Source organism: Arachis ipaensis, chromosome B06 (assembly GCF_000816755.2).
Source record: "Arachis ipaensis cultivar K30076 chromosome B06, Araip1.1, whole genome shotgun sequence".
NCBI lineage: Eukaryota > Viridiplantae > Streptophyta > Magnoliopsida > Fabales > Fabaceae > Arachis > Arachis ipaensis.
The window spans coordinates 120,690,915-120,710,065 of NC_029790.2; the positions used below are offsets into that span (position 1 = coordinate 120,690,915).

Genomic DNA, 19,151 nt, shown 5'->3' on the forward strand with positions numbered 1-19,151 from the left:
ATGGTCAATCTCATAATTTTTTCATTTTTTATTCCGCTTGTAGTCATTGTTGGCAAGCTTTCCTTTTTTTCTGTGGGTAAAATTTTTTTATTATGAAAAAGTCTAGAGAACTAACTACAATCTGAGCAAACTCAAACTAATCTTTTGTATTTTTAGTTTGAAAATTCAAAAAATTAGGATAGTGGAAAGTTATTTTTTCTTTTTTGTAAAAGATCTCATATTTTTCAACTAGTTAACTCTAGTTGACTATTCTCTTAGTTAGTTGTTAACGGAACCGATCTATTATTACCCTTATGCTTGTTAGGACCACTCATTTTATTATTCAATAAAATATATATCTTAGAGAAAAAATAATGAAGCAACACAAGATTGAAAGAGATGAAAACCAGATTCGGAGATTCTGCATTTTATTTGAAAGAGATTTTTAAAAAATTGAAAAATTATTGAGATGACGAAGAAGAACAAAGAATCTAAAAACGATTTTGATAAAATCTGATAGATCGAAGTGCATGACTTTTTGCAAATAATAGTATAGACGATTTTTGTTGATTTTGGTTTTAGACCAATAAATTATTGGATCAATTTAGCTGCACTTAACTCCTAAAAAAGGTCTATTAATTTAGAATCAATAAATAATTAAATAAATAAAAAACACCACAAAAACCATTCCCGCCCTGTGGTACCCAGATGGTATACTCCCGCCTAGTCGCTTAACTCAAGACTCAGATTTTTTTCCACACCCTACCAACCGAAAAATCTCCTCCATTTCCTTGTATCATTCAATCACAACCCACACACTCCTTATATCAGAACCCAATTGCTTCTGTTGGGAGCAATGTCTTCCGTTGCTTAATTCTGCAGAACCCGCAACTGGAACAAAGGAAGTACCCTTAATATCGACGCAGCCAGAAGCTATTAACAAAAGGATTTCGGAAAATGCCTCCAAAGAAGAAGAAGAACAACACTTCTTCTTCTTCTTCTGCGTCCAAGAAGCATAACCCTCAACCTTCCAAGTTCGGCATCCAGCACTTCTTCGATCGCCACACACAGAACAACGCTCTCCTCGCCTCCCAAAAGCTCCAAACTAACAATGCTTCCGATTCCGCCGCTAAACCAGTTTCTGATCCTCTCCCTGCCCGAACCAGAGACCCGATTTTCAGCACCGTTGTGCAGGTGACTCCCCAACCGTCGCCGCAAAAACCTAGCGACGACAAGGGTAATACCAATTATATTAGTAATAATGATAATAGAAGTAACAATGGACCGTCCCAGAATACTCCTACTGAGAATTCGGTGGTGCCGGTTGATAATGTGATGGAAGATATTGTGTCTGAGGTGTCCCCAGATATTTCTAAAGCTATGCCGCTTAAGCGCTTCAAATTCTCACCTGGAATGGTAATTGCATTTACTCTTTGGTTTCATTAAATTACTCTTTCAACGTTTAAATTGGTTCATTTTTGATGCCAAAGATCAAAAGTCATGAGCTGTATATCACTATCAATTCGGATGAGTATTCGCTAGTCAATGCTCAAACTTGAGCGTTTTAGGAGTTTTCTAGCACAAGTTACATTGGTTTATTTTTCCCCGGCCTGTGCTTTCGTAAAATCATTAAGTGCGTTCTCTTGACCAAGTTTAGTGTGTGTTTTGGTTGCCGGCAATTCCAAATATTAGTATCTTTGTATTTTGCAACTGGCTGTTGTGTTCAAGTGCAGTAGTTGATTATGGTTCTTTATGCATCATGTTATGTTTGTTCTTCGTGTCTTAATGTTGAAATTTCCGCAATATGTTGTGAGGATAGTTTATAAAGCAGACTCAAGATTATGGGGTTGATGAGGTCACATGGAAGATATCTCCAGTGAACGAAAGACTCCAAGCTGTTTCTAAACATGTGCCGAATGTTATTAAAGCGTTGGCCGACTCTTCAAGACTCAACTTATTGCCATTTCGTAGCTGCTCAGAAGATAAGGCATGTTTATGAGAAGCATTTTCTTTTAATTAAATACCAAGTGAGGTTGTATCATAACAATGAAGTTTGCAGACTTTTCGGGATAAAGATGACAAGGTTGACGAATTGCTTACTTCACCAACTCCCAAGGCTTCTGCAAAAGCTCTACCTTCAATGAGTAAATTAGGCTTGAAAAGGATAAACCCAGAACAAAGTGTGGATTTTGACACCAATCCAACTACTCTGAGCTACACTGGAGTATCTAGCAGACAGAGTCCCTTCAGGACTCCACCCTCTTTGTCTCATTGTCCCGATAAGGTGATTTACTTTCTTTGTCTATTGGTTCTTAGGACCTGATAAATCTTCCATGAGGTTTCCACTATTTGTCTTGTAGGAAAAAAAAGGTCCTCTTCAATGTTTATTTTTATTGGTTGAGTTGATTTTTACTCATATCTAAATGATAAGTTTGACTACCTTTCTTTCATATTGCTTCTGTAGGTGCATCCTATTAATGACATTCAATGCACTGGACCATCTGATCAACTTTATCTCAGACAGCACAAAAAGGTATGGTCCTCTGTTTGATCTTTGTGATAGATATTCTTTCAGATCTAGCTTAACTATTGATTGTTCCATAACTAACTTGCAATTTACTACACCTTTAAAGAACAAGGACCTTTGCAAATTATGAAAATTGTGTGTGTATGTGTGTATAAAATAGATATTAGAAACAGTTGGATGGGGAAGGACCAGAAACTGAATAAACTTTGAATTTATAAATTATTTAACATAAGTGAAACTTAAGTTAAAGGATGCCATCTCAAATGTGACACATCCAAACCATATCTGGAGGGTAAAAATTTGAATCTGAAACAATGGAGCATGACTGTCATAAACATCTGGAATCAATTACTTTGTTTTCTTTGTGTTTATGTGCGTAGGTTTTAACTTGTCATGTGTTAATCAATTTTTCTGTGTCTCTACTCTCCAGTTCCACAGAAAAATTACTATGTATATAATCAATGAATAAAAGGCAGTTTAACTCATAACCATAGCGAAACCATTTTTCTTATTTGATAAAGTTGCTTGTGAGTTACCATGATAAGAGGATTATCAGAGGAAGACACGTATATTGATATGAAATTTTTTTCTCTAGACTTTGCTTGAACTGTTAGATCAAGTTGAAGATGCCATTGCTGTTGATGACGCTACTGTTTGTAACAAGGGAACTGATTCTTTAAAATGTTGTGACGGCATTGCTGATGAGCTCCCTGTTAGAGCCAACCATGCTGAAGAAAGAACAAGATCACATAGTTCTAAAGAGGATATGGTTGCTGTCTCTAGTTCTAGCTATCTGGTTTTGCAGGTATGCTCATGGCATTGTATTCTGTTTTTTAACTAATTTTCTGGTTGAAACATCATGAATTATCATGGGCTTCCTTATATTTACTTTCTATTTTAGGTGTCTGAAAATTCTAGGTCTGCTGATTCATCTGCTGCTGATGCTCGATCCCCATACAAGGTGTAGTAAGGCTTATTTGGCAACTACTTATGGATTCTAAGCATCAGACTAATGTTTTAGTTGATCCACTGCTTTCCAGGTGCTTCGCTTACTAAATGAGCAAACTGGAGAGGAGCGGGCTGTAAACTTGAGGGATGAGTGGTAAGCTAATGTGCTTTAGTGTACTTGAACTTATATCATTGTGTTAAGCTAATGTGCTTTAGTGTACTTGAACTTATATCATTGACTATGTCTCATATTTTTGGCATTTCAACCTTTTAGTATTTGGAATATTATTGTACTGTTGAAAGAGAAGCTGTCGGGTAATTATAGTTTAGTTATTTGTTGGAGTTATTGAGTATAAGTGTTATACATATAGATGCTTAATTCATGCATGGTGCTAGAAATTTATGTGACTCCAATTGTTTGATTTACTACTAAAAGAAAATAAATTACTACTTAACCTTGTCAAATCTTATGCCTTTTTAGTTATTTTACTTGATATACTTGATGGAGTTCTGTTGAAAAATTTTGGAGTTAATATATATTGAAAATTGGATAAGTATCTATTTGGTCCTTGTTTTTTCACCTGATAATTAATTTGGTACTTGTGTTTTAAATTTAGATGTGCTTAGTTTGGTCCCTGAGTTTCATAACTATGAATCAAGTTAGCTATTTCATCGGCTCATCGCCAATCTAATTAACAGGGTATTTAGCACCAAAGGAGTGAGACTCAATTTGGCTTTTCAATGGACTAAATTGAGCCATCTACCTCTATAAAGTTAGCTCATTGAATGGCCAAGTTAAGTCCCTTAAGAAACTAAATTCAGTTCGACACCTTCATCGTCATGTGATTTAGCTGTTAAACTGCCACCGTGGCAACAATTGCACACATAAGCCTTCTGGTGTCTAGATTGGTGATAGAAGGATCAACTTGATTCACTGTTATAAAACTCAGGGACTAAATTGATTACAGGCAAAATCTCAGAGACCAAATTGGGCCTTGTCTCACTGAAAATTGTATTCATCTCATGGTTTTATTTCTTTGTTTATGGTGTTATTCCTATATAATGTATCCTCCGCAATCCCTACCCTATTTTTTGGAACTATTGTTAAACTATACACCCTACCTGCCCCTGTACCGTACAACTCATGCTCATATTCGTGCAATTTACAGTGCCATTAAGTTAAATTGCTGCTAGGCACTATGGAACTCCATTCCTCAATAACTAGGTTTTCTCTATATATCTTTTGTTTATCTATTTTTTCAGTTATTTACTCCGGTTATAGTTAAACACATAGCTGAGTTCTTCGATGAGAATAGTCACAAGTTTTAGTTCTTCGTTTTACATTTGTTCTTCCTGCCAGTCATTCTTCATCAAACTATTATATTTCTAATTTTCTTTCTCCATGATCTCAGGTTTTTCAGTGTAATTGCACCTGGAGATACTGTAAACATAATCGGTCAATTTGATGAAGGAGGAAGTTGTGATATAGGCCATGAAAATAATTTCTTGATTGTGCACCCAGACATTCTGCTGTCTGGAACAAGGGTAGTTATCTTTTGATTTTCTCCTAAATTTACTATATCATATTATTGTTTAGTCAAAATTTAGCAGCTCTCATGTTAAGCAGCTCTCATGTTACAAGATTTTCCTTCATATAAGAAATTATTGATCCTTATATTCTGGGTCTACAGTGAATTATGGTGGATTTATATGATAAATTGATAATCACTAGTCGGTGATGTGGTTATCGTAAACTTCATGACTTTGTTTAGTTTGCTAGTCATTGGTTAATTTAGTTCTTAGTAAGAAATGTAATAGTCTACAAGGTTCGTTTGTTTATACTTTTCCAAACTTAGGAGCAGGGTTTGTTGTTAACTTAACCTGGTGATTCTGGGTTCATCTCCAATTTTAAAGAGAGTAAAGGATGTCCGGTTGTCTTGTTGTTCACGTTATAGTCTCTCTTTCCTAATCTAATAATAATAATAATAATAATAATAATAATAATAAAAAATGCAACGAGTACTCTACTGCAGCATTGACTGGAACCTTGCTTCACCAAATTTTTCAGGTCTCTAAAATTCATGTTGTATCATTTTTATCCATCTATTTTCTCATCCTAATGATTAAGTTATAAAGATTCTGGTTCTTTTTTTTTTTCTTCTTCACATTTAAATTTCTTCTTTGGGTAATGCTTTTTGGTTCATTGGTGTAGGCTGGGCTCACAGAAGACAATCCATCCATTGACTTCTTGGAAGGTTACACAGAAGTGGTATTACTTAGGAACATTGAGAGTCTGTATGCTTGTGGAGGTGTGGATTTGTAGTATTGTGTCTATATATGTATCATGTATTACATTATGCACCTCAAGTGTGGAATTTATCAGGAGGAAATTTTATTTGATGTAATTGTTGAGATTTTGCCACTCGAATACTTCGTGGGGAGTATTAATTTCTCTGCATGTGAACATTGCAGTAAATGAAAGTGATGTTCGGAAAACCTTGATTGATGCTGTCCCGAGAATATTGAGTTGGATTTTACGGTTCACAAATAAGGAGGTATGTCAAAAGAGTGAGTGCTTTCTTTTGAAACTTTCTGCTGCCAAATGTTTCTGACTTAGTATGCCTATGATCAATGTAAGAGAGTGGTTATGCTATGGTGGTCAAAGGAGGTAGAAGCTAGAAAAGAAGTTTTAGGATATTTTGAAAGTGGATTCCCTAAGATGTATTTGGAAGTAAAGTTCATATTGAAGATCCCATTTCATTTTGTATTATTAGATGGATAACAATTAATTACTTGTCGTAAAATTTGTAGCTGTGAATGTAATTGGTTGGATATTATGGCAGAGTATTGAAAGAATATCTGCAAGTATATTAGCAGAATATTTGCTCATTCAAATCTGCAAATTCTAAGGGGTTGTGCATATTTCATTATATAATCAAATTCTGTGTGATTGTGCAGATGTAATTATGTAATTATATCCTACATTAGCTTATCCCGGCTGTAGGTTAGCATCTGAAATTACTGTGTTTACTCTCCCTATGTAGTATATATATCAGAATTCTCCAGCAGGAGAACACAGCTTTACCTACAAATTTTCAAAGTTCTAACCATGTGTAACTCTTCTTTTTCTGCAATAATTCTTTTTATATATTAATTATCTATTTATTTATTTTCTTAGTAAAGTGTTTAATTTCTTTTACTCTCTTTGTTTTTTGGTTAAATGTTGTGACTGATGACATGGAGTTTTGGCAGGAAAATGAAGATCCTAATGTTTGTTTTGGATTTCACAATAGGCCTAACAAAGTTGCCATATCTGAGGCAAGCTCTAATCTAACCGATTTGTTTATTGTGTATTATTATGCAGGCATAGATATGCATGCTGTAGTGGAAGGACCTTGCTAAGTCTCTTGAAGTTCTTATTTTACCATAAATATGCATCTGCTTGTTCAGTTTGTTTATTGTGGAGATTGCCTTATTGTACTATTTTATCTTGTCTATTTGATACACTTTTATCTTGTTGAAATAAAATGTGTGAAAGATGATGTTATTTGACTGAGCATTCTCTTAATCTAAGCATGAACATCAACAGTGTAATGTATTGCATATCAATGATATGCTCATAACTGCCTATTAATTGATATTGCTCATTTCTGGATTCTGAATATTATTTGTAACATATAAGTATAATGTAGGTAATTGATATTGAAGAGATGGCATGGGCTCCTAAATATGGTTTGAAAGGGATGATTGATGCTTCAGTCAGAGTCACAGTACAATCAGTAAAAGATGAACTTGAGGAGAAGATTATGCCAGTAGAGTTCAAAACCGGGAAATCACCAGCTGGCCAGGCACGACTGTTATTAATTTATAATCAACCACAAAACAAAAAACATCAATAGACATGCTTAAGACACTAGTAACATTACAGTAGATTAATGATATTTTTTATTTACAACTCCTGCATATTGTACCTGCAGTCATCAGCAGAACACAATGCTCAAGTAATCTTATACACTCTTCTGATGTCTGAAAGGTGCAAATGATTCATCACTAACAGCATATATGATGAAGAAGTTTTCGGGAAGACGTTTTACTTTTTGTTTTATTTACGTCGTTCTGATCATGTTATTAGGTATCAAAACACCATTGATTCTGGTCTTCTATATTATCTTCAATCAGATCAGACACAGGTAAGACTATATTGGATTTACATACTACATTATCTGCGTCTGTTAAGAAAGCTAACATTGTTTTAACTGTTATGTACAAAGGGTATTGTGGCTCAAAGATCTGACTTAGTTGGCCTAATAATGCGACGGAACGAGCTAGCAAGTGATATTCTTAAGGCATTAACCTCGCAACAACTTCCACCAATGTTAAAGGTACGGCTTTTCCATTTTGTTATATAACGTCATAGCGTGCTAAACAACTCAGGATTCTGATTTCACACTTTATGCTTGAATTGTAGAGTCCTGGCATTTGCAAAGGTTGTCGCCATCTTAATGTTTGTAGCATTTATCACAAGGTACTTCTTTTACCCATGGAGAATAGCCATTTGGTTAATAATAAGTACTTTTGATGCGGATTCTATTACGGCTGTATCTCCTGATTCTTTTTAATTTTCATGATCGACTTAACATGTTCAAAACATAGACGACTAAAAAAAGATTCATTCTTAAATTTATATATATAAATGTTCATTTGGGAATTGCATTTGTAATTCTAAAGATAGTGACATTTTATCCATTAAGTAATGTCTATAGCTCCTCAATTCCAAATCATGATTACCAAACTTAATACCCTTGTCTAATCTAGTAATATCATTTAGCACAGACGTGCATTGTTCACGTGTTTTTGGACACCATGTTAGATAATGTAAGAGAACTACAAATGGAACATGTCACAGTTATTGCACAATGTGTAAGAATTTATTGGTAATACGTTTATTCATTTTTTTTAATTGTTTTATTTGTGGTACTTTACTGCTTTAGTTACATGGTGGAAGCACAAAAAGCAGTGGATTGGAAGATGTATTTGATTCTCTTACTGACCACCTTACATCTTCCCATTCCAAGTTCCTCTGCCATTGGGATCGGCTGATTGACTTGGAAGCTAAGGAGACTGAGGTACAATCTAAATCTGTTTTATAGGCTTTACAATCTGAGATTTAGACTTGATCAAATTTGACATGGTTTAAAGTGTCTTATCTCACTGAATTCCTCTATTTCTCTCTTCATTCATTGCTTCAGCTTTTAAGGAAAGAGATGTGGCGATCACATAGTTTAAAAGCTCCAAACTGTGGTAGCCTTTCTTCTATTGTTCTCGATGCTTCATATGGAATTCCTCATCAGAAATCTGTCAAAGATAATCGCTTTGTTTATCGTTTTGTAAGACAAGATAATTGTCCCTCTGGAGTTTCTGACGGTGATCATTGTAGTACCTATTCAACAAATTTAGATCTTACACTTGGAAGTGGAGACTATGTGGTACGGATAATCTCCTTTTTATTGTTTAAAACAAGTGAATTTAGTTATATGATAACCTTGTATTTGACAAAATCAACATAGTTGTCGAATGCAAGGTGGGGTGACCACATTCAAAATTGCTATAGAAGCATGGTTAATAGAGCAAGTTAAGAACAGCTCAGTAGATCTAAGTTACAAGAGTAGATCTAGGCTTAGTGTAACTGCCTCTGCGAGATATGACACAGACAGACCTATAACTAACTTCCAAGTATATTTCCTGAATTACCCTCACAAGCGACTCTCAGATTTTACATAAGCTGAAAGTGATTCTGTTATGAGTCATTTAATCATAATCACATTTTCATAGAAACCTCTCTCTCTCTCTCTCTCTCTCTCTCTCTCTCTCTCCATTAGTATATGTGCATCACATGAAAGTTAATGATAGAAGGTAGTTTAGGCAAGTTAGAATTCTGTTAGAAAGGAGTTAGTTAGAGTAGGAATTAATAGAATTAGTAAGCAGGCTACACACTTGTATAAATATGAAAACCTCTATCCGCCACAATGATAAGAGTGTGCAATTCACAATGATCAATGAATAAGTAACAACCTCTCCCNCACACTTTTTTTTTCCTGTTTGTTTTCTGTTAATGAATTGGGAGGGACTGCGATAGTGAAGAACATATATATAATAGTTCTTGACTTCTTGGTGACAGTAGAGCTTTCTGCTACGGCCCTTCTCTTGCATCAATATACATATGAAAAAATAAAAATCAAGCTCTTTGAAATTTTCTTCAGTTCTGAATTTTCAGAAACGCTGCCTACAGCTTGATATGTATAAGTTTATGTTGCTAAAGATGTGTTATGCTGACATCTTTGTTGCTTGTGTGTTGTAAAATTTTGCCAAATTGAATAATTTAAATTCAGAATCAATAACTCCACATGTTGCTTGAATTTCTGATTGCATGTTCTTTGTCACCGAGTTATTTCATTTTCATGAAGATTAGCACTGTTTCCTTTAATGGAATTTTAACTGACGGAGGTCATAATGAAGGTGGATTATTGTTTTCTAGCCAGGAAGGGACATTTTTAATATTGCTTTAAATAAAGGGTTGTGTTGTGCAGTAATGACTCTAGTGGGCAAACTATTGCAAAAGGGGTGATCTCTGATATTAGCCAGATTCATGTATCTGTAAGTGATAGTATTTTAATAACTTGTAATAATTGCTCCTCTTTTATTATATGTTGGCCACTTTTGACAAAATATTAGTATTACACTTGATCAGTCTGTCTTTGCAACAAATATTAGCTGAAGACAAGGTAGCATAATCCTTGATTAAACTGTCTTGTACAATGATATGACTAATTACATCTACTTCTTAAAATTTGTAGGTTTCCTTTTCAAAACGCTTACGAATTCCTGGAAGATGTTCCACTACACATGATCTCCTTCAACAGGTTTGGAGAATTGACAAGGATGAATTTGTGACTTCGTTTGCATCTATGAGGTGCTTGTCTGACCACTGATTTTTTTTCGAACTTTAATTTGTATGTTGTTTGCTGGTGTTCAAAGTTGTATGATTGCTTTCTAGCATTTTCCCTGAAGGTTTAATCTTGCACAACTTTTTCTACAAAATGATCGGAGTACTCATCTGCGGAGGATGATTGTTGATCTTGAGGTTAATGATTACTTCTTTTCTCTGTCCTTATGGCAATGCTGAATATAGGCTCCTAGGTTTGACTGTGAATCTATAGTCAGTCAGGATCCAGCAATATCATATGTTCGGTCGAAGAAATCTTTGAATGATGATCAATGTAAAGCAATTCTCAAGGTTTGCAATGAAGCTCAAATTTGTTCAATTTTTCCTATGTAGCTGCTTATTTTATGTCAAGTTGAATAATCTTTCTTGTGGCTCTCCTTTATTTCTTGTTGTCAGATACTTGCAGCAAAAGATTATGCGCTTATATTAGGAATGCCTGGAACAGGAAAGACTTCTACTTTGGTTCATGCTGTGAAAGCCTTGCTGGAAAGGGATTCTTCCATTTTGCTGACAGCCTATACAAACTCCGCAGTTGATAATTTACTCATGAAATTAAAAGCACAGGTATTTTATAAAAGAAGACCTAATATTGCACATGCAAAGAGCCATAAACGATACAATTGTTTGCAAAATATGAAAGTAGGTTAAAATTGAACAACAGATTTAGTCGTTTGACATTTTGGTCTAAAATATACTTAACAGCCTAAACTGCTTCAAAAGGAACATGGCATAACCTAAATGCAGCCAATGACTCCCTTCTTTATTTTTAGCTTTTAGTCTCAGTGGTTGTTGTTTACTTTGTATGCTTTATGAAGCGCACAACAGACATCTCCAAGAGTAAAGAATATAGAAGCATTTTTCTTCTCCATTCTGTATCATGATAGCTTCCACCATGCATCCTCCTTTTAATTTCATTTCATCTGTTCTCTCATTGTTCTGCTAAAGTTGGGTGAGAGCTCATGGTATTGCTAGCTCAATCTTTAAGAATAATTGATGCATGCCTCTCCATTATTGAATTGTCTATAATATACAACATTTCCTCGAAGCGTTAACTTTATAGCGCCGTTTTATACAAATGGATTTAGGACATTGATTTTGTTCGGATTGGAAGACCAGAAGCAGTGCATGAGGTGGTCAGAGGACACTGCCTTTCAGGTTTGCCAATATATTCCTAGTGCTTCTCATTTCAATTTATCATTCTGTATAACATCTTATGAAATAAGTTTCCATCTCAGCAACAAGTATACAAAATGTTGAAGATATCAAAATAAGGTTAGGTCAAGTCAGAGTTGTTGCAGTTACTTGTCTTGGCATTTCCAGTCCCTTGCTTGCCAACATGAGATTCGATGTATGCATTATGGATGAAGCTGGACAGACAACCCTACCTGTATGTTTTTTAACTCTTTCATCATGATTCTCATTATTGACATATATGCAGTTATATGAATGTATGATTGAAATATAAAAGATGCTGTAGAACCTTGTAGTTGTCACATGTTGCATGTAGTTTTCAAGGATTTTTTGTTTTTTGTTTCCTTAAGAATTTTTCTGAGAAAGCTAACTGATAAAGCATAACTAATTGAGTCATGCAACTAGGGATATCAACGTTGTAACATATCTAGCAGAGAAACCTCAAAGGAGAAGATGAGTAAAATACTAGAGAAGCAAAATTCATAAGCCTGTCCCAGCTGTTGTCTGAAAACAAATAACTTCTTTTGATATCTTATAGTCCTAGGCTTCAAGGTGCTTTCTGCTTGTATTTGATAGTTGTTGTTCCTTTGGCCCTGTATCTGGTAGTCCGCATTTAGTCCTGACTGCTTAAGCTTGGACTATGTCTTAGTCTCAAAACTAGTAAGTCATTTAGGGATACATGCCTGATCCATACGAAGCTTCAATTCTGTATTAAATCAATATTAATTTCTCAATCTCACCAGGGTCTGCTTCTTTGACCCCCGCCCCCCAATATAGAAGGTTTGGCATCCCAAGAAAGACAAAGCTCCTGATGTGGAGCTGTGAGCTGTGGTCATCCACATCAGCAGCCCAGTCTGCACCACAAAAACCTTGAAGTCCCAAAGATTGAACAGGCCAAACTAGGTGAAGACCATGACTTGAAGTGTTTGAATATTATGTATATTCAAATGTACAGGAAATCATCCTCTTTATAGAGGAATTACAGAAATAGAAATAAGAAAATGAAAAAAATACTAGCCTAAAATAAGGAAAGATTTCTAATCATAAAATTCCTAAAATTAAGCTAAACTAAAAATAGAAAGGATATTATAATTAATTCTATTTATAGAAAAGATTCATGAAAGAAATTAGGAATCTGATTTTGATTTGATCTAAGTCAACACTCCCCCTCAGGCTGGCTTGAAGATATCCTTCATTGACAGCTTGCTTATTATGCTATCAAAGGTCTTCTTGGGTAATCCTTTAGTTAGAACATCTGCTAATTGTTCCGTGGTCTGGTCGGAACATATGGGATACAAATCTGTCCTCTTTCAATCTTTTCCTTTATAAAATGCTTGTCAACTTCAACATGTTTAGTTCTGTCATGTAGAATTGGATTATGGGCAATAGAAATTGCAGATTTGTTGTCACAATACAACCTTATTGATGGATAAATGAGAACCTTTAGTTCTTGTAGGATTTTCTCTACCCATAGTACTTCACATATCCCATGAGCCACTTCTCTAAACTCAGCTTCTGCACTACTTCGTGCTACAACACTGTTTTTTACTCCTCCAACTAACCAGGTTTCCTCCAACAAAGGTACAATACCCAGATGTTGACATTCTATCCATGAGATTCCCAGCCCAATCTGCATATGTATAGGCTTCTACATGAAGATGTCCATAGTTTTTCTAGAGTAACCCTTTCCCAGGCGACCCCTTCAAATATCTTAGGATTCTAAAGACAGCATCCATGTGTTCTCGGCTAGGTGAATGCATAAACTGGCTTACCATGCTCACAGCAAAGGCTATATCCGGGCATGTATGAGATAAATAGATTAGCCGCCCCACCAACCGCTGATATCTCCCTTTGTTCATTACATTTTCTGGTTCAGCTGGCTTCAATTTTAAGTTAGGCTCTATAGGTGTTTCAGCAGCTTTACAACCAAGTAATCCCGTCTCTTTTAAAAGATCTAGAATGTACTTTCGTTGGTTCATAAAAAGCCTTCTTTAGACCTTGCAAATTCAATTCCAAGAAAGTATTTTAATGAGCCAAGTTCTTTGATTTCAAAAGTTTTGACAAGCTTCTCCTTCAAGTCTTTTAGCTCCAAGATAGCACTTGTCAGAATAATGTCATTCACATATACAATTAAGATGACAGTTTTATTAGCTGCTGAATGTTTATAGAAAAGTGTATGGTCAGCTTGGCTTTGAGTATAACCAAGTCCCTTCATCACCATTCCAAGTCGTTCAAACCAAGTTCTTGGGGATTGTTTCAATCCATAGAGAAATTTCTTTAGTTTGCACACTTTATTCCTCCCTAGTTCAGCCTCAAATCCAGGTGGAAGTTTCATGAACACCTCTTCCTCTAGCTCCCCATTCAGGAAAGCATTCTTTACATCCAATTGATGTAAAGGCCAATTGTAATTCGCAGCAAGAGATAAGAGAATCCGCACAGAGCTGAGTTTAGCAACTGGAGCAACGGTCTCTCGATAGTCTACTCCATAGGTTTGCATAAATCCCCTAACTACTAACCTAGCCTTATACTTCTATGCTTCCATCAGCATTGCACTTGATGGTGAAAACCCACCTACAGCCAACCAATTTTGTATTCTGTGGCAGATCTACAATCTCCCAAGTTTCATTCTTCTTGAGTGCATGCCACTCTTCCATCACTGCTAATTTTCAGTTGGGATCATCTAGTGCTTCCTCTATGTTCCTAGGAGTACTAGATATAGAATTGGAATTTAACAGCTTTATGAGCTGCTCAACCTGTTCCTTACTCAAGGATGATTTTTCAGCTTCATGAGCAGTTGGGGTAGCACGTATTTTGGGACCAGATTTGCTGCCGATGTGCTGGTTTTTCATGAATCTTCCAGCAGGTTTCTTGGGTGTGACGAGGTTTATTGCAGTGGTCACACCAAATATTGGAGGGGTGCTTCTGATTTGATGAACTTTTAAGTGCAGCAAGTGCCACTAAGAGTGCGTTAGACTCCAAAGAAGTCTGTTCAGTCTTGCCTTTCCCCATCATCACAGCTCTACGAGTTTCCTCTCTTCTAACCTCAGCAAATACGTCTCCAATTGAGGGTAGGATTGCTCTTCCAATAATTCTGTCACGAACTTCATCTAGCTCCACATTGAGGCCTGCAAGAAATTGAAATATCCTCCCTTCTTCCACTGTTTGTTGGTGGTGTTTGGCATTAGCGGCTGAATTCCACTTGTAGTTATTGAAGTGGTCAAGGTCCTGCCACACCCACTTCAATGTGTGGAAATATTTGGTGACATTGTCACTCCCTTGTTGAATTTCTCTAGCTTTTAGAGTAAGTTCATAAATCTGGGATTTATTCCCAAGATCAGAATACATCTCCTTGACACTATTCCACCATTCTTTGGCAATGGTATAGTACATATAGTTACTACTGATATCTTCCTCCATTGAGTTCACTAGCAATGTCATCACCATGGAATTTTCGGTTTCCCACACATTATATTGTGGGTCAGTGGCGTTAGGCTGACTTCGTTCACCGGTGAGATATCTAATCTTCCCTCTTCCACGAATGTACATCTGAACTTATTGAGACCACCTAAGATATGTTGACCCATTGAGTCGAAATGTGGTGATCTGAACTGAATGGGAGTCACCACTAACTAGTATCCGTTGCTCAGATTTTAAATTTGATGGAGTAGGAGTGGTGTTCTCCTTTTGTTCATGATTGATGACTGAGGAACTGTCAGCCATAGCTATAAATATGAGGCACAATGCAGAGATCTTGCTCTGATACCAACTTGAAGTGTTTGAATATTATGTATATTCAAATGTACAGGAAATCATCATCTTTATAGAAGAATTACAGAAATAGAAATAACTAGAAAATGGAAAAAATACTAGCCTAAAATAAGGAAATATTTCTAATCATAAAATCCCTAAAATTAAGCTAAACTAAAAATGGAAAGGATACAACAACAACAACAACAAAGCCTTGTCCCACTAAGTGGGGTTGGCTACATGAATCAAACGACGCCATTGTGCTCTGTCATGTATCATGTCTACAGAGAGACCGTTTACATGTAGATCTCGTACTTTTTTGTCGCATATAAAACCAGATGCACTCCGCCATTTTGACCAACCTGCTTGGATCCTATGATAATTAATTCATTTACTAAAAAGATTCATGAAAGAAATTAGGAATCTGATTTTGATTTGATCTAAGTCAACACCATGCTTCATTGTTCCTCCTAGATGATGCAAAATTTGTTTGGCAGCCTTCTAGTGTAATACAAGAGGATTAGCCATGAATTGACAAGCTTTATTCATGCTAAAGGAGATTTCTGGCGTGTAGCAATAGCATATTGTGGAGGTTCTACCACTGAGCTATAGAGTATATGATATAGTCACTCCCATGTTTGGGAATAAGGAATTTATTGGGCATAGCCTCGCACATGCACAACTTAGCTTCCCCGTGAAATTAGGTTTTGTTGAGTTACCATCTCTTGGAACACCCTCAGTTCTTCCAAGACTCCAACAAATCCATTCGTAGGTCCACATTAGTCCCTCCTAACTTAAGTAGAAAAATTCATAACAAACATCTACCCTTTGAATGTGAAGCCTCAAAAGTTCACACTCCGTTACATTTTTCTTGCTTGCCATTTTATGCTTCAAAATAAGAATGAGCTTCGCAGTTTCCAGCAACTTGCGAGAAATAAAATTACTAGAGGTCCCACATCAACTAACAGCATCACTTTCTTACCTTGGGTGTGAAAACACATGTTCAAAGTTTTGGTGACAGCCCCAAAGTTTGCCTATTGTCCTTGCATTGGCACGAGTTAAGAAAATGAACAATTATTGTGTAGGAAAATTATATTGCAAATGTTGCCGTTTCAGGTGTCCTTGGGCCCCCTAGCATTTGCCTCAGTGTTTGTACTTGTTGGGGATCATTATCAATTGCCTCCACTTGTCCAGGTAGGTGATTACTCATGTTTCTTGTGTATAACTCTTACTAGGGTAAACTCTATTAGGAAATTCATACCTGATTATTCTCAGAGCATAGAGGCCCGAGAGAATGGCATGGGGATAAGTTTGTTCTGTAGGCTCTCCGAAACACATCCAGAGGCAATTGCGGAATTACGGAGCCAGGTATGCTCAACCACACATCACATTAGATCACAAAGTTCATTTTTATTCATTTTCCATTTTCCATTTACATCACGTGCGATTTTTGAATATATGCAGTACCGGATGCGTCAAGGCATTATGGACTTGTCAAATGCCTTGATATATGGTGACAGGTTGAGGTGTGGTTCATCTGAAATAGCTAATGCAACACTTGAGTTTTCTAATTTAAACTGTGGCTTGCCTTGGCTAGAAGATGTAAGGCTTTTGATTTCCACATTTTCATTGGCTTAATTGTTTAGGATTTATCTCAACCTTGATGTTAAGTGACATTCAGATCTTGTTGGTAGAGTAAATATGTGGGCTGTGCTAGCAAACCAAAACTATGCTACACGGTTCAATTGCTCTAAAATATCTTGATGATCTTGTTTCACATTTTCATTAAATCTACTATCTTGTATATGAATAAGGTTTCAGATTTAATAAATGGTCATCTAAATGAATGAATCTGATTGGATAAGATGGTGTAGGGCACTAGTTTTGATTTAATTTCTATAGATTGTTAGTGTAAAAGACATTTTCATAGATTCCCAGTCATGCATGATGTATCATCACATCAGCAATATTAACATTTTTCATACCCACTATAGATGGTCATCCATATGAATCAATATTATCTGTTTGTAACTTTGTATTCTATTAAATTATTAAATAAAGGTCTTATGGATTTGTATACCTATGCAGGTTTTAAATCCAAGCAGGCCAGTGATTTTTATTGATACTGGTTTGTAAATATCATTTTTCTTTTTCATCCTTTATTCTAAAATTCACAGCATTGATAGATCTATATTTCTTTTCTTTAGACATGTTACCCGCTTTGGAGGTAAGAGATCAGAAGACTGTCAATAATCCAGTTGAAGCTCACATAATTGCCGAGGTATGCCATTTTCCCTATGAACAGTGAGTGCTAGATCTTGGTCATTTCGAGGTGATTCAGTGATTCTCAATACACGAGTCGAGTGGCAACATATGCAACGTGAATTCTGAAATCCTGTTTTCACTACCCATGCCACTAAATTTTTTTTTTCATTCACTTTATGATGCAAGGTTGCAACGGAATTGGTTAGAAATGGAATTGTAGGAGAGCAGATTGGTGTTATTACCCCCTATAATTCACAGGCAAACCTCATCCGGAAAGCAGCTTCCGAGACTTCCATGGAGATACATACCATTGACAAATATCAGGTAAATGAACAAATGGAATTGTCATGCATTACAAAGGTTTTACAGGGTTAAGCTTCTGATTCAATAGTTTACTACTTAAAAGCTCACTTTTGTTTTTTGATATGTATCTCCATATATTGGTCATTTGTTCGTCCAGGGTAGAGATAAGGATTGCATATTAGTCTCTTTCGTAAGATCTAGTGAAAACCCAACGAACCTTGCTGCTTCTCTTCTCGGAGACTGGCACAGGATAAATGTGGCTCTCACTCGCGCTAGGGTAAGTTCAATCTGCTCCAATGCTTATATATATCTTTCCACCTAACATTTTTCACTATACTACATAATTTGTTAAGCTTTACTTGTCGTGCTATGGTTATTGTTTAAATAAATGCATGGGTAAACTACTAAAATGACACCTAAAAATTTATATCCTGATAAAAATAATTCTAAAAAAAATAAACAGCAAATAAATTTCCAAAAATTTAAAAGTATAACAAAAATAAATAAAATTATCTTTTTTTGCAAGTAACAAACAAATTTTGTATTTGACAAACGTTTATATATTTGATCTAAATTATTGTGGGAATATTTAGTATAAGTATTTAGGAGGTACATGCAAAAAACCGAAGCAAAATCCAATTACCAAACATCTTTTCATTTTTTTTTAAATTTCTGTCCACAAAAAATATAAAAAAAAAGAAATATATAAAATTATCAAATTTTAATGATGAAAATTTTTTTTTAATTATACTTGTAAAAAATTACATCAAAAATTTATTTTTAAAATCTTTTTTGAGAATATATTTTTAATATCTGATTATTTTTATCATATTTTTTTACATCAAAATCTTATTTTTAAAATCTTTTTTGAGAATACATTTTTAATATCTGATTATTTTTATCATATTTTTAGATCTTTAGAAGTTTTATTTGTCATTAATATCTTTTAGAATTATTTTTTTGTTAATAATATAAACTTTCAAATACCATTTTAATAGTATATATCCTGCATATGCGTTGCATAACTTTAAGCTATCATAATATTTCTTGCTCTGGCAATTTATTTCATACTGAAACTATACTTAACTAGATTTTGACCTGCACATTGCGCAAAAATAAAATGGATATATATTAATAAAATGTATAAATTAATTTAAAATTTAATAATTATATAATTAAAAATTTATA

At 35.1% G+C, this 19,151-nt stretch overlaps 1 protein-coding gene across 1 annotated transcript in view; it reads left to right on the forward strand.

Moving 5' to 3' along the window:
• Positions 664-19,151, forward strand: part of LOC107647427 (DNA replication ATP-dependent helicase/nuclease DNA2) — a 20,717-nt gene continuing 2,229 nt past the window's right edge. Inside the window, exons 1-33 of the mRNA XM_021105653.1 lie at positions 664-1,395; positions 1,799-1,966; positions 2,039-2,263; positions 2,444-2,512; positions 3,102-3,311; positions 3,408-3,467; positions 3,547-3,608; positions 4,867-5,011; positions 5,466-5,522; positions 5,667-5,763; positions 5,927-6,009; positions 6,707-6,772; positions 7,147-7,302; positions 7,432-7,487; positions 7,587-7,644; positions 7,726-7,836; positions 7,923-7,979; positions 8,446-8,580; positions 8,704-8,943; positions 10,034-10,108; positions 10,309-10,424; positions 10,523-10,595; positions 10,644-10,748; positions 10,854-11,021; positions 11,543-11,612; positions 11,693-11,844; positions 16,512-16,589; positions 16,671-16,763; positions 16,860-16,997; positions 17,484-17,523; positions 17,603-17,676; positions 17,847-17,984; positions 18,121-18,240. Of these exons, the coding sequence (XP_020961312.1) occupies positions 937-1,395; positions 1,799-1,966; positions 2,039-2,263; positions 2,444-2,512; positions 3,102-3,311; positions 3,408-3,467; positions 3,547-3,608; positions 4,867-5,011; positions 5,466-5,522; positions 5,667-5,763; positions 5,927-6,009; positions 6,707-6,772; positions 7,147-7,302; positions 7,432-7,487; positions 7,587-7,644; positions 7,726-7,836; positions 7,923-7,979; positions 8,446-8,580; positions 8,704-8,943; positions 10,034-10,108; positions 10,309-10,424; positions 10,523-10,595; positions 10,644-10,748; positions 10,854-11,021; positions 11,543-11,612; positions 11,693-11,844; positions 16,512-16,589; positions 16,671-16,763; positions 16,860-16,997; positions 17,484-17,523; positions 17,603-17,676; positions 17,847-17,984; positions 18,121-18,240 (3,954 nt within the window). The 5' untranslated portion in view covers positions 664-936. The remainder of the gene's footprint in view (positions 1,396-1,798; positions 1,967-2,038; positions 2,264-2,443; positions 2,513-3,101; positions 3,312-3,407; positions 3,468-3,546; positions 3,609-4,866; positions 5,012-5,465; positions 5,523-5,666; positions 5,764-5,926; positions 6,010-6,706; positions 6,773-7,146; positions 7,303-7,431; positions 7,488-7,586; positions 7,645-7,725; positions 7,837-7,922; positions 7,980-8,445; positions 8,581-8,703; positions 8,944-10,033; positions 10,109-10,308; positions 10,425-10,522; positions 10,596-10,643; positions 10,749-10,853; positions 11,022-11,542; positions 11,613-11,692; positions 11,845-16,511; positions 16,590-16,670; positions 16,764-16,859; positions 16,998-17,483; positions 17,524-17,602; positions 17,677-17,846; positions 17,985-18,120; positions 18,241-19,151) is intronic.